Source organism: Pan paniscus, chromosome 10, assembly GCF_029289425.2.
Source record: "Pan paniscus chromosome 10, NHGRI_mPanPan1-v2.0_pri, whole genome shotgun sequence".
NCBI lineage: Eukaryota > Metazoa > Chordata > Mammalia > Primates > Hominidae > Pan > Pan paniscus.
This window is the reverse complement of record NC_073259.2, coordinates 77,787,275-77,804,958: the sequence shown is the minus strand read 5'-3', so window position 1 is coordinate 77,804,958 and position 17,684 is coordinate 77,787,275. Positions and strand designations below refer to the sequence as shown.

Below are 17,684 nucleotides of genomic sequence, written 5' to 3'. Positions count from 1 at the left end.
GAAATTCAGTACTCACTCACTCCCAGAAACGGAAACAACTCAATGGCAAAAATACAAATAACATAATTTTAAAATGGGCAAAAGACCTGAATAAACATTTCTCAGAAGACATACAAATGGCCAACAGGTATATTAAAAAATGCTCAGCATCATTAATAATTAAGGGACTGCAAATCAAAACCACCATGAGGTATCATCTCGACCCACTTAGAATGGCTATCATCAAAATGATGAAAAATAACAAACACTGAGGAGGATGTGGAGAAAGGGAATCTTTCATACAGTGTTGGTGGTAATATAAATTAGTACAGCCATTACAGACAACAGTATGGAGGTTCTCCCAAAAATTAAAAATAGAATATCCAGCAATTCCACTACTGGGAATAAAATTCACAGAAAAGTAAATCAGTATGTCAAAGAGACAGCTGCACTCCCAAGTTTACCGCAGCACTATTCTCAAACGCTAAGACATGGAATTAACCTAAGTGTTCATCAGTGAATGAACTTTTTTTTTTTTTTGGAGACAGGGTCTCACTCTGTCACCCAGGCTGGAGTGCAGTGACATGATCACAGCTCACTGCAGCCTCAACCACAGAAGCTCAAGCAATCCTCCCACCTCAGCTTTCCAAGTAGCTGGGAACACAGGCATGCACCACCATGTCTGGTTAATTTATTTTTTGCAGAAATGGCATCTCGCTATGTTGCCTAGGCTGGTCTTGAAGGCCTGTGGTCAAGCGATCCTCCCACTTTGGCCTTCCAAAGTGCTGGGATTACAGGCATAAGCCACTATGCCCTGCTGGATTATTTTAAATGCAGTATATATACAAAATGAAATACTATTCAGCCATAAACAAGAATGAAATCCTGTCATTTGTCACAATATGGGTAAGCCTAGAGGACATTATGTTAAGTGAAATAAACCAAGTACAGAAGGACAAATATTGCATGATCTCACTCATATGTGGAATCTAAAAAATTTGATCTCATAGAAGTAGAGCAGAGAATAGCGGTTATCAAAAGCTGGGAAGAGTAGGGAGGAGTAGAATGAGGAGAGGTTGGTAAACAGATAAGAAGTTAGTTTAAATGGGAGAAATAAGTTCTGGTGTTCTATTGCACAGCAGGGTCAACAGTTAATAATCTATTATATATTGCAAAATAGAAGAGATTTTTAATGTCTCATCACAAAGAAACAATAAATATTTGAGGTGATGGCAATGCTAATTAGTCTGATTTGATCATTATACAATGTGTGTGTGTATATATGTATAAGTGTATGTGTAAATATATATACACCATACTGTGTTGCATAAATATATAAAATTACTACCTGTCAGTTAAAAATCAAACTTTTTTTTAAATGGTAACTTGGACATTACGGCTAGGTTAAAAAAAAGACTGGAAAGAAACAAAACTAATCACTGCAGTATTTCAAGCAAGAGATATGGATTCAGAGTGGTAATACTGGAGACAAGAAATTTGAGAGATACAGTTGGCCCTCTGTGTACACAGGTTCTGCATCAGCAGGTTCCATCTGCATATTCACCAAACCACAGATCAAAATGTTAAGAAAAAACAATAAAAATACAAATTTGTATAAGACAATACAGTATAACAACTATTTACACAGCATTTATATTATATTAGGTATTATAAGTAATGTAGAGATGATTTAAAGTATACAGGAGAATGTGCATAGGTTATATGCAAACACTATGCAATTGAGGATCTATCGATTTTGGAATCCCCGGCAGGGTGGGGGGGCGGATTTGGAGGACTGGAACAAAACCCCCAGTGGATACCGAGGGATGAGTATATTTACAACTCTATAATCAAGAGTATTTCATCAAATCCAAGACTTCATCATTTTTTAGAAAAAATTTTAGACATTAAAAATATGTTATTAATGAATCTATAATGTTCTTTTTTCCAACTGGAATTTTTATTTTAAACTTATAGGAAGACTCTCTTAAACTGATGAAGACATAGACTTTTATCATATGTAACTGTGCTTTTTTGTGTCTTTCTGTTTTGATGTCATATCACAGTGAGATCCTTTTGAAGACATTTAATTTGGTAATTAAGATCACAAATACGGAACCCAACTCACATAATTCAATTAAATTTATAACACAGCTATGACAAGTTCACACACAAGAAGGCAATGATAAATGTCATGGTTAATGTCTAGCTGACTATAATTTTGACTTTTACTGATTTCAGAGATGTTAGTTGAAAAAAATGTACAACTCAGAATCAATGAAACATCACCATAAAATACATGCTACTTCTCCCCAACTAGTAAACTCCTTAAAGAGAGACATATCTATATTATTTTTGCCCCCTACACAACCTACTGTAATGCTGTTGAGTACTTTGGTTATTCAATAAATATTTGTTTCTGGTTTTCTGCTTCCCCATGATGGTAGATTAGAGGATTTGGGCATGCCTTGGCCACTTGGAAGTCACAAGATAAGGCATAAAAGGAAAACAGCAATCCACCAGAATCACAAAAGATACCCCAGATCCCAGGGAGGAGAATGCTGACAAACAGCCCCCGTGATAGTGTCTGGCTGATAAAAGTGAGTGAAGTCTCAGTAAGTGAGAGAGGCAGAGAACTTCCCTCTGTGATTCACCTGTCCACTGGGGTTCCCTATCCTGGCTGAAGGAGAGCACTTTGTTTCTCCCAATCCCTGGAGTTAACTTGGAGAGAGGCTTGGAGATGCTATGAAGGAAAGACTCTGGGAAAAACTGCAGACATGTTCCCAAATCCAGGACCAAGAGCAGAATGCCATTTTTAATCTGGGCACGTATTAGTCTGTTTTCATGCTGCTGATAAAGACATACCCAAGACTGGGCAATTTATGAAAGAAAGAGGTTTAACGGACTTACAGTTCCCACATTGCTGAGGAGGCTTACAATCACGGCAGAAGGCGAAATACACATCTAACATGGTGGCAGACAACAGAAGAGAGATTGAGCAGGGAAACTACCCCCCATAAAACCATCAGATCTCATACTTATTCAGTATCAGGAGAACAGCCCAGGAAAGACCTGACCCCATGATTCAATTACCTCCCACAGGGTCCCTCCCACAACACGTGGGAATTCAAGATGAGATTTGGGTGGGGACACAGCCAAACCCTATCAGGGCACATACGAAGTCAGCCATTCTTTGACAATCTGGCAACATGGCCATTCATGCATTTTAGTCTTAGGACAGAGATTGGAGCACCTGTTTTAGAGTGAGGTCAGGGCCTCCACAAGCAGAACTGTGGAAAGTACTGGAGTAGTAGACACTGGAATTGTACTCTTCCCTGTCACAGGGTTGGGGCAGGAGGAGAACTATTACCACAGCAGTTTCTCCTGGGCAGCAAGGCTTGCAGCCAGGGCCAGTTTGGCAACGTGAACTGATCTGCATGAGACACTGCTGGGTGCCTCAGTCTGTTCCCGAGATCGCGGTGCAGTGGAGTCCTCTCACTCCACCCCAGGGAGAAATCCAGGCATTCAGAGCACCCACCTGCCTGGACCAGCAGCCTGAGCAGCCCCACCTTTCCTGGGCATACACTGTAGCATAGCAGGGCCTTCTCTGCTCCATTCCCAGGAAGATCTCCAAGCATTTGGAGCACCTACTTTTCTTGACCAGCAGCCTGCACCACCTCACCCGTCATGGACATAGATTGTGGTGCAGCAGAGCTCTCTCCACTCCATATCCAGGCAGATCTCCAGGTATTTGGAGCACCCGCTCACCTGAATCAGTAGCCTGAACCACCCCACCCTTTCCTGGACATAGACTGTGGTACAGCAAGACCCTCTCTGGTCCATGCCCAGGCAGATCTCCAGGCATTCAGAGTGCCTGTGCATCTGGTTCAGCAGCCTGAGCTGGCACCATCCTTACTGGATGCAGATCGCGGTACAGTGAGGTCCTCTCCACTACACACCCAAGCAGATCTGCAGACATTCAGGGAACCAGCTTGCTGGATCAGCAGCTTGAGCTGCTCCACCACCCTTCCTGTGCAGATATCCTGGTGGAGGGGTTCCCTTTCTGTTAAATGCCCAAGCAGATCTCCAGGCATTCAAAGCACCTGTTTGTCTGGTTCAGGAGCATGAGTAACCTCACCCCTCTTGTGCAGAAATCTTGGTGAAAGGGGGTATTCTCCACTTCACACTGAGGCAGATCTCCAGGCATTCAGAGATCCCACTCACCTGAATCAGCAGTCTGAGCCACCCCAACCTTCCTGTGCAGAGATCCTGGGGCAGGCAGGTTCTGTCACATGCCCAGGCAGATCTCCAGGCATTCAAAGCACCTGCATGCTTGGTTTGGCAGCCTGAGTTGCCTTATTCCTCCTGTGCAGAGGCCTTGGTATAGGGGGGTCCTCTCTGCTCCACGCCCAGGCAGACCTCCAGGCACCTGGAGCACCAACTCTCTTAGATCAAGAATTTAGGCTACCCCAACTCCCATGCAGAGAACTTAGGGCTGAAGGGGATTCCCAGCTCCATGCCTAGGCACACTTCTGGGTACTTGGTGGCTGCCCATTGGATTCACCGTCAGCAATGGTGTTTGTGCTTGCCATGAGTGAACCTTTGGCAGATTTGCCCAGTCGTTCTCACCAATCATGGCCCCATCCCCCTGGAGCTGAGCAGGGAGCTCAGACCACTGCCTGAGGCAACAGAGTTTCTACCATTAAACAAATATATACCCAGCAGCATTGGCTACAGCTGACTCTTATCGATAAGCATGGCCTACTGACTTGTAGGTCAAATGCACAGCCCAATATAAAACCTGCTGAAAGAAGTGCACAGAACTATAGAAGCAAAACCAAAAGACCCTACCCAGCATTCTCTACAGTCACACCCCAATAGGGAGGAAAAGAAAGGAAAAGAAAAAAACAATTATAGGGAAAGAAAAAAAATCCTACTCACATGAAATTAATTACAAAAATTAGAAGTGCAATCATCTCCAGATGAGGAGAAACCAGTGGAAGAATTCTGGCATGATGAAAAATCTAAATGTAGTAACACCACCAAGGGATAGCACTAGCTCTCCAGCAACAGTTCTTAACTAAAATGTGAACTCAGAAATGACAGATGAAGAATTCAAAACATGAATTGCAAGGAAGATCAATGAGATCCAAGACAGAGCTGACAATCAACATAGAAGAAACTTCTAAAGCAATCCAGGAAATAAAAGAAGAAATAAACATATTCAAAAGAAATCAGAGGTTCTGCGCCAGGCATGGTGGCTCATGCCTGTAATCCCAGCACTTTGGGAGGCCGAGGTGGGTGGATCACCTGAGGTCAGGAGTTCAAGACCAGCCTGGCCAACATGGTGAAACCCCATCTCAACTGAAAATACAAAAAAAAAAAAATAGCTGGGCATGGTGGCAGGCGCCTGTAATCCCAGCTACTTCGGGAGACTGAGGCAGGAGAATCACTTGAACCTGGGAAGCAGAGGTTGCAGTGAGCCGAGATGGTGCCATTGCACTCCAGCCTGGGTGACAAGAGTGAAACTGTCTTAAAAAAAAAAAAAAAAGAAAAAGAAATCAGAGTTTCTGGAACCAAAAAACTGAGGTAAGGAATTTGAAAATACAATTGAAAGCTTTAGCAACAGATGGGACCGAACAGAAAAAAGAATTTCAGGGCTTGAAAAATGGTCTTTGGAATTAACCTGGTCAAACAAAAACGAAGAGAAAATAATTTTAAAAAATGAACAAAGTCGTTGAGAAATATGGGATTACATAAAAGAAACAAACCTATGAATTATTGGCATTCCTAAGAAGAAAAAGTAAACAACCTGGAAAACATATTTGAGGGAGTAATTCAAGAAAATTTCCCTAACCTTGCTAGAAAGGTAAACACCCAGATACAAAAAATCTAGAGAACTGCAAGATACTATCCAAAATGAAGATTGTCACAGGACATAGTCACCAGACTGTCCAAGGTCAATGCAAAACAAAACAAAATAAACAAAAATACTTAAAGGCAGAGAAAAAGGTTAGATTACATAATCACATACAAATGGAGCCATACCAGGCTTTGGACTTCTCAGCAGAAACCTTACAAGCCAGGATAGACTGGGGACCTATTTCCAGCATTCTGAAAGAAAAGAAATTCTAACCAAGAATTTCATATCCTGTCAAACTAAGCTTCATAAGCAAAGGAGAAATAAAATATTTTCCAGACAAGCAACTGCTAAGGGAATTCATTACCACTAGACTAGCCTTACAAGATACCCTTAAGAGAGTTCTAAACATAGAAACAAAAGAATGATACCTGCTACCACAAAAATTAGAGATCCTCTCTGCCACATGCCCAGGCAGATCTCCAGGCATTCAAAGCACCTGCATGCTTCGTTCAGCAGCCTGAGTTGCCTCACTCCTCCTGTGCAGAGGCTTTGATATAGGCGGGTCCTCTCTGCTCCATGCTCAGGCAGACCTCCTGGTCACACTTAAGTACATAGGCCAATATCCCTGGTGAACACAGATTCAAAAATCCTCAACAAAATACTACCAAACTGATTCCAACAGCACATCAAAAAGTTAATTCATTATGATCAAGTAGGCTTTATTCCTGGGATGCAAGACTGGTTCAATATACATAAGTCAATAAATGTGATTCACAACATAAATAGAATTAAAAACAAAAGCCATACGATCATCTCAACAGAGGTGGAAAAAGCTTTCAATAAGATCCAACATCCTTTCACGATAAAAACGCTAAAGAAATTAGGCATCAAAGAAATGTACCTCAAAATAATAAGAGCCATCTATGACAAACCCACAGCCAACATCATACTGAATGGACAAAAATTGGAAGGCTTCCCCAAGAACTGGAACAAGACAACGATGCCCACTCTCACCATTCCTATTCAACATAGTACTGGAAGTGTTAGCCAGAGGAATCCAGCAAGAGAAAAAAGTAAAAGGCAACCAAACATGAAAAGAAAAAGTCAAATTACCTCTCCTAAAGACTATATGATTTTATACCTGAAGAACCATAAAGACTCTTCCAAAAGGTTCCTGGAACTGATAAATGACTCCAGTAAAGTTTCCAGATACAAAGTCAATGTACAAAATTCAGCAGCATTTGTATACACCAATAACATTCAAGGTGAGAGCAAATCAAGAACACAATCTCATTTACAATAACCACACACACACACAAATACCTAGGAATACATCCAACCAAGGGGGTGAAAGATCTCTACAAAGAGAACTATAAAATACTGTTAAATCATAAATAACACAAAGAAATTTAAAAAATATTTCATGGGCCGGGCGCGGTGGCTCACGCCTGTAATCCCAGCACTTTGGGAGGCCGAGGCAGGCGCATCACGAGGTCAGGAGATCGAGACCATCCTGGCTAACACGGTGAAACCCCGTCTCTACTAAAAATACAAAAAATTAGCCGGGCGCGGTAGCGGGCGCCTGTAGTCCCAGCTACTCGGGAGGCTGAGGCAGGAGAATGGCGTGAACCCGGGAGGCGGAGCTTGCAGTGAGCCGAGATCGCGCCACTGCACTCCAGCCTGGGCGATAGAGCGAGACTCCGTCTCAAAAAAAAAAAAAAAAAAAAAAAATATTTCATGCTCATGGACTGGAAGAATCAACATTGTTAAAATGGCCATACTGCCCAAAGCAATCTACAGATTCAACGCTATTCCTATCAAACTACCAATGTCGTTTTTCACAGAACTAAAAAAAAAAAGTATTTAAAAACTCATATGGAACCACAGAAGGGCCTGAATGGCCAAAGCAATCCTTTGAAAAAAGAAGTCAGAGGTACCATATTACTTGACTTCAATCTATTTTATAAGGTTACAGTAATCAAAACAGCATGGTGCTGGTACAAAAACAGACACAAAGACCAATGGAACAAAATACAGAACCCAGAAATAAAGCCCTGGACCTACAGCCATCTGATCTTTGACAAAAATCAACAAAAATAAGCAATGGGGAAATGACTCCTTATTCAATAAATGGTGCTAGGATAGCTGGCTAGGCATATGCAGAAGAATGAAACTGGAATACCCATCCCCCTTCACCATATACAAAAATTAAGATAGATTAAAGATTTCAATGTAAGAAATCTTTGCCATAAGAATCCTAGAAAACAACCTAGGAATAAGCCATAAGAATCCATAAGCCATAAGAATCCTAGAAAAAAACCTAGGAAACACCATTCTGGACATCAGGCTTGGGAAAGAATTACCACCATTCAACTCAGCAATCCCATTACTGGGTATATATCCAAAAGAAAATAAACTGTTCTCCCAAAAAGACACATGCACTCACATGTTCATCCCAGCACTATGCACAATAGCAAAGACATGGAATCAACCTAGATGCTCATCAACAGTGGATCAGATAAAGAAAATGTAGTGCATATACACCAAGGAATATTATATAGCCATTAAAAAAGAACAAAATAAATTCCTCTGCAGCAACACTGATGCAGCTGGAGGCTATTATCCTAAGCAAATTAACATAGGAACAGAACACCAAGTATTGCATTTTTTTCACTTATAAGTGGGAGCTAAACATCGTACTCATGGACCTAAAGATGGGAAAAATAGAAACTGGGGACTACTAGACAGGGGAGGGGGACAAGGGCTGACAAACTAACAATTGGGTACTATACTCAGTACCAGGGTGACAGGATTATTCATATCCTAAACCACAGAACTACACAATATATCCAGGTAATAAACCTGCACATATACCCCCTAAATTTAAAATAAAAGTTGAAGAAAAAAAAAATTTTAACAAGTGAAATCAAGATCCTGAAGCATTTTCAAAGAATTATAATAGGAGATGAAACATAACTTTTCCTGTATGATGCTGAAGACAAAGTACAATCAAAGCAATGGCTACCAAGAGGTGGAAGTGGTCCAGTCAAAGCAAAAGTGGACTGATCAAGAGCAAGGGTCATGGCAACAATTTTTTACATGCTCAAGGCATTTTGCTGGTTGATTTTCTGGAGGGCCAAAGAATGGTAACATCTGCTTACTATCAGAGTGTTTTGAGAAAGTTAGTCACAGTTTTAGCAGAAAGATGCCCAAGAGAGCTTCACCAGAGTCGTTCTCCACCACAACAATGTTCCTGCTCATTCCTCTCATCAAGGGCAATTTTGTGAGAGTTTCCATGAAAAATCATTAGGCATACACCTTGCAATCCTTATTTGGCTCCTTCAGAATTCTTTGTTCACAATCTTAAAAAAATATTTAAAAAGCATCCATTTTTCTTCAGCTAATAATGTAAAAAAGACTGCATTGACATGGTTAAATTCCCAGCACCCTCAGTTCTTTAAGGATGAACTAAATGGCTGGTACCATCCCTTATAAAAGTGTCTTCAACTTGACGGAGCTTATGTTGAGAAGCAAAATAAAATTTATAGTTTTATCTCATAAAAAAATTTGTTAATGTTTACAAATGTCTTTGGCTACAGTTATTAGAACCAATACTGAATAGGGTTAGTGCAAGTATGTGATTTTCAATGACTCTCTTTGCAAGCTATCCTACTGGGCTTTATTTTCTAAGTCATTTCATTTTCTTTTTTTTTTTTTCTTTTTCTCTTTTTTCTTTTTTTTTTTTTGAGACGGAGTCTCCCTCTGTCGCCTAGGCTGGAGTGCAGTGGCACAATCTCAGCTCACTGCAAGCTCCACCTCCTGGGTTCACGCCAGTCTCCTGCCTCAGCCTCCCAAGCAGCTGGGACAACAGGCGTCCGCCACCACACCCAGCTAATTTTTTGTATTTTTAGTAGAGAAGCGGTTTCACCGTGTTAGCCAGGATGGTCTCGATCTCCTAACCTGATGATCTGCCCGCCTCGGCCTCCCAAAGTGCTGGGACTACAGGCGTGAGCCACTGCACCCAGCTCATTTTCTTTTAAGAAAAATAAAAGTTTAAAATAATCTCTTACAGCAGATTTCACCTTTTAGTGAATGTAAGAATCAACAAGTTTGATGAAAATGCATATTCCCAAACCTCAACACAATAATTTGATTTCAGCAGATCTGGAGTAGAGTGCAAGGATCTATACTTAATAAGAATGCACTAAAGCCCAACTTCCTCCTGAGAATTCCACTAAAAGCTGCTGCTCTTCAGCAATATCCTATGGAAGGCCAAACAGCTAAATGACTACATCATAATCTCTGGCATCCCTGCACCTGAAAATAAGTGACCACATGATTGGTCCCCCTACACACACAGTATGGATTTGTTGCTGGGAAGTGGTTGTCCATCCAGGGATTACATTACCCAGCCCACCATACATCTAGGTATTGGCATGAAAGAGGTTCACACCAATAGAATGTGAGCAAAAGTGATGTGTATCATATCTAAGCCAAGGTTTTTTAGAAGAAGCTGTACCTTCTCTAAGCTGTCTTTCCCTTTTGTCTCATTGGTTAGATACAAATAACAATAAAACCCTAAGAAATTACAAAGGCCCCAAACAGAAGAGAAACGGATCTCTGAATTATTTCACAGAGAACTGCCTACCAACTATGAACATCTGCTTCAGAGTGTTAAATGAATAAAAATGAACTTCTATTAGGTAAAGTCACGAAAATTTGGGGGTTACTTATAAGCATCACCCTAATATATCAGGCATGTGTGTATACAAACACTTGTATAACTGCATATACATGTATATATTCATTTAATCAACAAAATGTATTGAAAACCCATTATATGTTCAAGATATAATCATGAGCACAAACATATGCAATCCTTATCCTCACGAATCTCAGAAGTACTGAAGCATGTGTGTATAAATGCAGGTTTTTCTATGTGGATTACTTGAATGGGGTAGACAATGAAGTAATATAAATGAGTAAGTAGAACTTTCACTTCCAATTAAGATAGAGGAACAGGGATTAGATTTACCACCCATCTGACACAACTAAAACTCTGAAAAAATACATGGATCAACAATTTGAAGCATTTGACATTAAGCAATAAAAGACAGTGATCCCCTAGAAATGAAAAACAAAATGTGCACCCCAGATCTGCCCCAGCTTATTATCTGAAGAGATGAAATAATTAGAAACAAAACATTTATTAAACTGCATCCCAACATATTAAGCAGAGCAAGCAAAGTATAAAAAAGATCCAAATCAAACTTTCAGAGATGAAAACTACAATGTCTAGTTTAAAAACATACTGTATGGGATTAACAGATTAGATATTTCAGAAGAAAAGAGTAGTGACTTTGAAGACATAGCAATAGAAACTACCCACAATGAAAGACAGTGAGGAAAAAAAGATTCTTAAATGAAAGACTGTAACACCAGCAAGCTGTGAGATAAGTGTAAGCAGTCTAATGTACATGTAATAGGAATCCAGAGGAAAGGAGAGAGAAAGAATGGAAAACTTTTTGAAGATATAAAGGCCAAAATTTCCCAAATTTTATGAAAACTAACAACCTACAGCTTCAAGAAGCTCAACAAATCCCAAACATAAGAAAGCTGAAGAAACTACACCAAAGCAAATCACAATCACATTGCTTATGCCAGTGAGAGAGGACTCTCCTAAGCAGCCAGAGAGAAAAGACCTAATACGCAGAGGAACAAAGGTAAGGGTAACAGCAGACTTCTTGTGAGAAACAATGTACATGCTTGAAAACACTGAAGCAACATCTTTACAGTAACAAAAAAAAAAATTATCAATCTTAAATTCTTTACTCAGCGAAAATATCTTTCAAAAACCAAAAATGAACACAGACATACAAAAGCTAAAAGAATTTATCACCATCAAACATGCACAACAAAAATGTAAAAGGATGTCCTTCAAGCCAAAGGAAAAATGATACGAGTTGGAAATCTGGATCCACATGAAGAAATGAATACCAAAGGAATGAACACACAGAGCAAGTCCCCAAACGGATCCTGAGCAAGAGGAGAGTTGGAGGCTCTCCCTCTCCCTCTCCCTCTCCCCACAGTCTCCCTCTCCCTCTCCCTCTCCCCACGGTCTCCCTCGCCCTCTCTTTCCATGGTCTCCCTCTGATGCCGAGCCGAAGGTGGACTGTACTGCTGCCATCTCGGCTCACTGCAACCTCCCTGCCTGATTCTCCTGCCTCAGCCTGCCGAGTGCCTGCTATTGCAGGCGCACGCCGCCACGCCTGACTGGTTTTCGTATTTTTTTGGTGGAGACGGGGTTTTGCTGTGTTGGCCGGGCTGGTCTCCAGCTCCTAACCGCGAGTGATCCACCAGCCTCGGCCTCCCGAGGTGCTGGGATTGCAGACGGAGTCTCATTCACTCAGGGCTCAATGTTGCCCAGGCTGGAGTGCAGTGGCGTGATCTCGGCTAGCTACAACCTCCACCTCCCAGCCGCCTGCCTTGGCCTCCCAAAGTGATGAGATTGCAGCCTCTGCCCAGCCGCCACCCCGTCTGGGAAGTGAGGAGCGTCTCTGCCTGGCCGCCCATCGTCTGGGATGTGAGGAGCCCCTCTGCCCGGCTGCCCAGTCTGGGAAGTGAGGAGCGGCTCTTCCCGGCCGCCATCCCGTCTAGGAAGTGAGGAGCATCTCTGCTCGGCCACCCATCTCTGAGATGTGGGGAGCGCCTCTGCCCGGCCGCGACCCCGTCTGGGAGGTGAGGAGCATCTCTGCCCAGCAGCCCCGTCTGAGAAGTGAGGAGCCCCTCCGCCCGGCAGCCGCCCCGTCTGGGAGGGAGGTGGGGGGTCAGCCCCCGCCTGGCCAGCCGCCCCATCCGGGAGGGAGGTGGGGGGTCAGCCCCCGCCCGGCCAGCCGCCCCGTCCGGGAGGGAGGTGGGGGGTCAGCCCCTGCCCGGCCAGCCGCCCCATCCGGGAGGGAGGTGGGGGTTCAGACCCCACCCAGCCAGCCACCCCGTCCGGGAGGGAGGTGGGGGGCGCCTCCGCCCGGCCGCCGCCCCATCCGGGAGGTCCGAGGTGCCTCTGCCCGGCCGCCCCTTCTGGGAAGTGAGGAGCTCCTCTGCCCGGCCACCACCCCGTCTGGGAGGTGTACCCAACAGCTCATTGAGAACGGGCCATGATGACGATGGCGGTTTTGTGGAATAGAAAAGGGGGAAAGGTGGGGAAAAGATAGAGAAATCAGATTGTTGCTGTGTCTGTGTAGAAAGAAGTAGACATGGGAGACTTCATTTTGTACTGTACTAAGAAAAATTCTTCTGCCTTGGGATGCTGTTGATCTATGACCTTACCCCCAACCCTGTGCTCTCTGAAACATGTGCTGTGTCCACTCAGGGTTAAATGGATTAAGGGTGGTGCAAGATGTGCTTTGTTAAACAGATGCTTGAAGGCAGCATGCTCGTTAAGAGTCATCACCACTCCCTAATCTCAAGTACCCAGGGACACAAACACTGCAGAAGGCCGCAGGGTCCTCTGCCTAGGAAAACCAGAGACCTTTGTTCACTTGTTTATCTGCTGACCTTCCCTCCACTATTGTCCTATGACCCTGCCAAATCCCCGTCTGCGAGAAACACCCAAGAATGATCAATTAAAAAAAAAAAAAATTCTTAGAAGTGACCAGAAGGAGGAAGAAAACCAATTATCTACAAAGGAATGACAACTACTTTGACAGCTGGCTTCTCATCAACAATGATAGATGCCGGAAGACAAAGACGTAAAATTATGAAAGTGTTTGTTGAGAAAAAAAAACAACAACCATCAACCTAGAATTGTATGCCCCGTTAAACTATCATTCAAAAATAAAAGTAAAACTTGTAAAAAAAAAAAAAAAAAAAAAAGGAATGAACACACAGATGCCCATGTAGCTAACATTTCTGATGTTTATCTATGTAAAGATTCTTTGTTATTATTTAAGTCTCTTTAAAAGATAATACTGTTTAATGCAAAACAATAGTGTTTTGTGGGGTTTAAACACACAAAGAAGTGAAACATACAACAATTATTGCACAAAAACTAGGAGGGGAAAAATAAAAGTATACTTTTGTAAGGTTTGTACACCAGATGTAAAGTAATATATCACCGGAAGGTAGAGAGTGATAAGTTAAATATGTCTACTATAAACGCTAAAGCAACAAAGATAAAAGCCACAGGAAGATGAAATTGTTTTAAAAATACAGAATTAATTCAAAAGAAAGGATACAAAAGGGAAAAAGGAACAAATGAGACAAACAGAAAACAAACAGTAAGATGGTAAATTTAAACCAAACTATACCATTATCCATTAAATGTAAATGGTCTAAACACCAATTAAAAGACAGAGATAATTACAAAGGATCAAAAGAACAAGACCTAACTATACACTGTCTATAAGAAACTCGTATTAAATAGGAAGACACAGTTAACCAAGTAAGTAAAAAGTATAGAAAATGGCCTCTCTTAAGATAATAAGACTAAAGAAAATGGCTGTTGACATAGTTTGATTCACAAGTTGTCACAATTCAGGAAGTATTTTTATATTCAAGAGTCCTTTTCAAGCCTTGAGATCTAAGTAAATATTAATACTAACTTATACTCTTCATAAAAGTCACCACATATATGTGTTCACACATCACCATTTCAATTATCCAAACAGTATCTCTAAATACAGCATATTACAGATTTCAAAGGAAATTCTCAAGTGAGCTAAGAAATTAGCAATCTGTTCTGATCAATAACCATGTGTTCTCAAAGATGGATACATATACTCAAAATTTTACCTCTATATAATGTGTGATTTTAATAAAATACTATCTATTAAGACAACAAAGTCTGAGCCAGATGACAGAAACAAAATGCAACCACATCCCACCACATCCTTTTCCTTTGGGAAGGAACTGGGGTTTAAAAAAATGAATATACTACGCTCATGAGAGACAAGTATGCTAGGGAAAGAGTGGGAATACGTTTGTGAAATGTCATGGTAGGTTGGATATTACACCTATAAATGTTTGCCCTACCTTCTCAATTTTCTACATGTGAATTGGTATTTCACCTAGGTTGTCAGGTTTATATATGCAGTTTTTCATATCATTCCATTATACTTTTGATAGGAGTCTCCAGTGACATCCTGCATTTCACTCCTGCTACTGATAAATCTGTCTTCTTTTTCTCAGTCTTGCTAGAGGTTTGCAATTTTATTAATCTTCTTAAAGAACCAACATTTTGTCTCATTCATTTTCTCTATTTTTTCTGTTATCAATTTCATTGATTTTTGCTCTTTATTATTTCCTTCCTTCTACTTGCTCTGGTTTTATTTTGCTCTTCTTTTTACAGATTCTTAAAGTGGGAGCTTAGATTGTCCATTTGAGACTTTTCCTGTTTTCTAATGTATGCATTTCATTCTATAAATTTTCCTCTGAAATTTAACTGCAGACTCAGAAAAAGAATAAGATATGGCCACAAGTTTGGAAATAAATAGCAGAAACTTTAAAAATGACCAAATGGGAAACACAACAATTTACCAAGAAAATTCTCCAAGGTAAGATACAGAAAATATTCAAACTCAGCTTAAACTCAAAACAAAATGACTTAGACTGAGTGACTTCAAGTAAATAACCATTTAGTCAGCCATGTAGTAAGAAGGAAAAACCCTGCATGTGGAATATAGCCCACTCAATCTGCATTACAGATAATACAAGACAGGGAGCAGGCAATGCAGTGGGGCACAGAAGAGTTAACAGAGCCACATTTTTCCAGTTAGTAGTCTTAGAGGAACTTCTTTACTACCCAACCAGTTTCACGGATTCCTAAACGCTGCCTAACAGGAGCTGAGGCTGGGCATATGTGACGGATAAATGTACAACCATCATGATTTCATTTCTGTAGGTTGCCTCACCCCATGGAGAAATACTAATTTCTAATATAATATATGGAAGAATAAAATATCTTCTTTCTTACCCTCTGAGCTTTTGCGAGTTCTTCTTTTAATCGTTCATAGCCCTTTTCTCTAACTTCCAAAACAGATGGGCTTCGTAAACGAGACAGACTATCAGTACTCAACCCAAAAATATCATCACTGCCATCGCAAGCCTCTGTTATAGTAGCACCCTGTAAAAACTCTCTCTCTGCATTATAGTTGTCCTTTCTTGTAGTTAATTTAGTTAATCCAGCTGTGACTCCAGAGGTAGAGCAAGGTGCTGGGTCTGTAACATGAAAGCTGTAAAGGAGAGAGACATTTTTCAGAAAATATCAGCATATGCTCCAATAGAACTGGCTTAAACACACAGCTCTAGAAATGTACTACCCAATTTGGTAGCTTCTATATTTAAATAAATAGTATGTCCTCAGTCATATCAGCCACATTTCAAGTGCTCAATAGCTACATGTGGTTAATACCTATCATTCATATTAGATAGCACAGAAATAGAACATTTTCATCAACACAGAAAGTTCTACAGGACAGTGCTACTCAAGAGCAGGGGTTAACAAACTATAGCCTGCAGGCTAAACCAAGCCTTCCACCCGTTTTTATAAGGCATCAATGAGCCACGTATAGTTTTTACAGTTTCAAATAGTTGAAAAGAAATCTTTAAAAGAATATTTTGTGACACATGAAAATTAAATGAAATTCAAAATTCTGCATCCATATATGAAGTTTTATTGGAACACAACCACTCTCATTCATTTACATACTGCCTATGGCTGCTTTCAAACTCTAAAGGCAGAGTTGAATAGTTGCAACAGAGACTGCATGGCTTGCAAAGCCTAAAATATTTACTATCTGGTCCTTCACATAAAAAGTTTGTCAACCCTGTTCTAGAACATTATCGGGTCATGTATTTCTTTACCTAGGCACACTTAAGTTATTCAAATTTTCTAAAAATAGTAAAACTTAAAATATAGTAACTAAGCAAACTGTCCATTTTAAAAAAAATCAAATAAGTGATTTACTTATTTCCTACCTGATACTAGATATTTCCGCACAATTTAAACGTCTGGGGGATGAATACACGGGTTGTGTAGGAAGTTCAGAAACATCTAATGCATTTGCCTGGATAGGTACAGAGGATAAAGCTGAAGGGTGTGGCCGGTAGATGACACTTGGTGAGGTAGTCTGCTCTTGAGTTCCTGATTCATACACACCAAGAAGGTCCGGAGAAGTAGGTGAAGCAAGGTTTACTTCATGGAAGCCTTCCAAGGGATCATTAGCCATAGCAAAAGCCTCATCATAAGATAACCTATGTTAAAACAAAAAGCAGATACTTATTTTTAGATAATAACATTTAAAACTAAATTAAAATGCATAAATTATAAAATGTGTTTAACAGTCCACTGTAAATTATAAGCTTACAATAAAAGAGCCTTTTTTAAAAAAAACACAATCACATGGTGGTATATGCCTGTAGTACCAGCTACTCGGGAAGATGAGGTGGGAGGATTGCTTGAGCCCAAATGCAGGTTGCAGTGAGCCGTGATCACAATCCTGCACTCCAGCCTGGGTGACAGGGCAAGACCTTCTCCCACTCAAAAAACAAAAACAAAAACAAAAACAAAACACCACAATCACTTAACATTTACTAAGCGATCTCACAGTATAACTACTACAAAAGGCAAACAATCTGATTTAGAAGAAACCTGAAAGTGATAAGCAATGCTGTTAAAGTGAGAATAATCAATTAGTATGAGGAATGAATAAAAATTGGCTTAATTTTTAAAAATATTTTAAAATTATTAAATGTTCATATTAAAATAAATTATCTCAGTATACTATTTAAATATGAAAATACTAAAAACAAAATCTAACAGTATTATGCAATCTTAGACTCAATA

General features: G+C 40.6%; 1 protein-coding gene across 5 annotated transcripts in view; it reads right to left on the bottom strand.

Annotated features, from left to right (window-relative positions):
- RAB3IP (RAB3A interacting protein) overlaps window positions 1-17,684 on the bottom strand; it is a 78,273-nt gene that overhangs the window by 44,629 nt on the left and 15,960 nt on the right. For 4 of the 5 annotated variants that reach the window (XM_034936219.3, XM_003808731.4, XM_055095899.1 and 1 more), the window contains exons 2-3: window positions 16,817-17,092; window positions 15,813-16,071 (exon numbers count right to left, since the gene is read on the bottom strand). In XM_034936219.3, the coding sequence (XP_034792110.2) occupies window positions 15,813-16,071; window positions 16,817-17,067 (510 nt within the window). In that variant the 5' untranslated portion in view covers window positions 17,068-17,092. Of the gene's footprint in view, window positions 1-15,812; window positions 16,072-16,816; window positions 17,093-17,684 lie in introns of those variants that run through there. The other variant, XM_055095898.1, reaches the window with a different exon arrangement.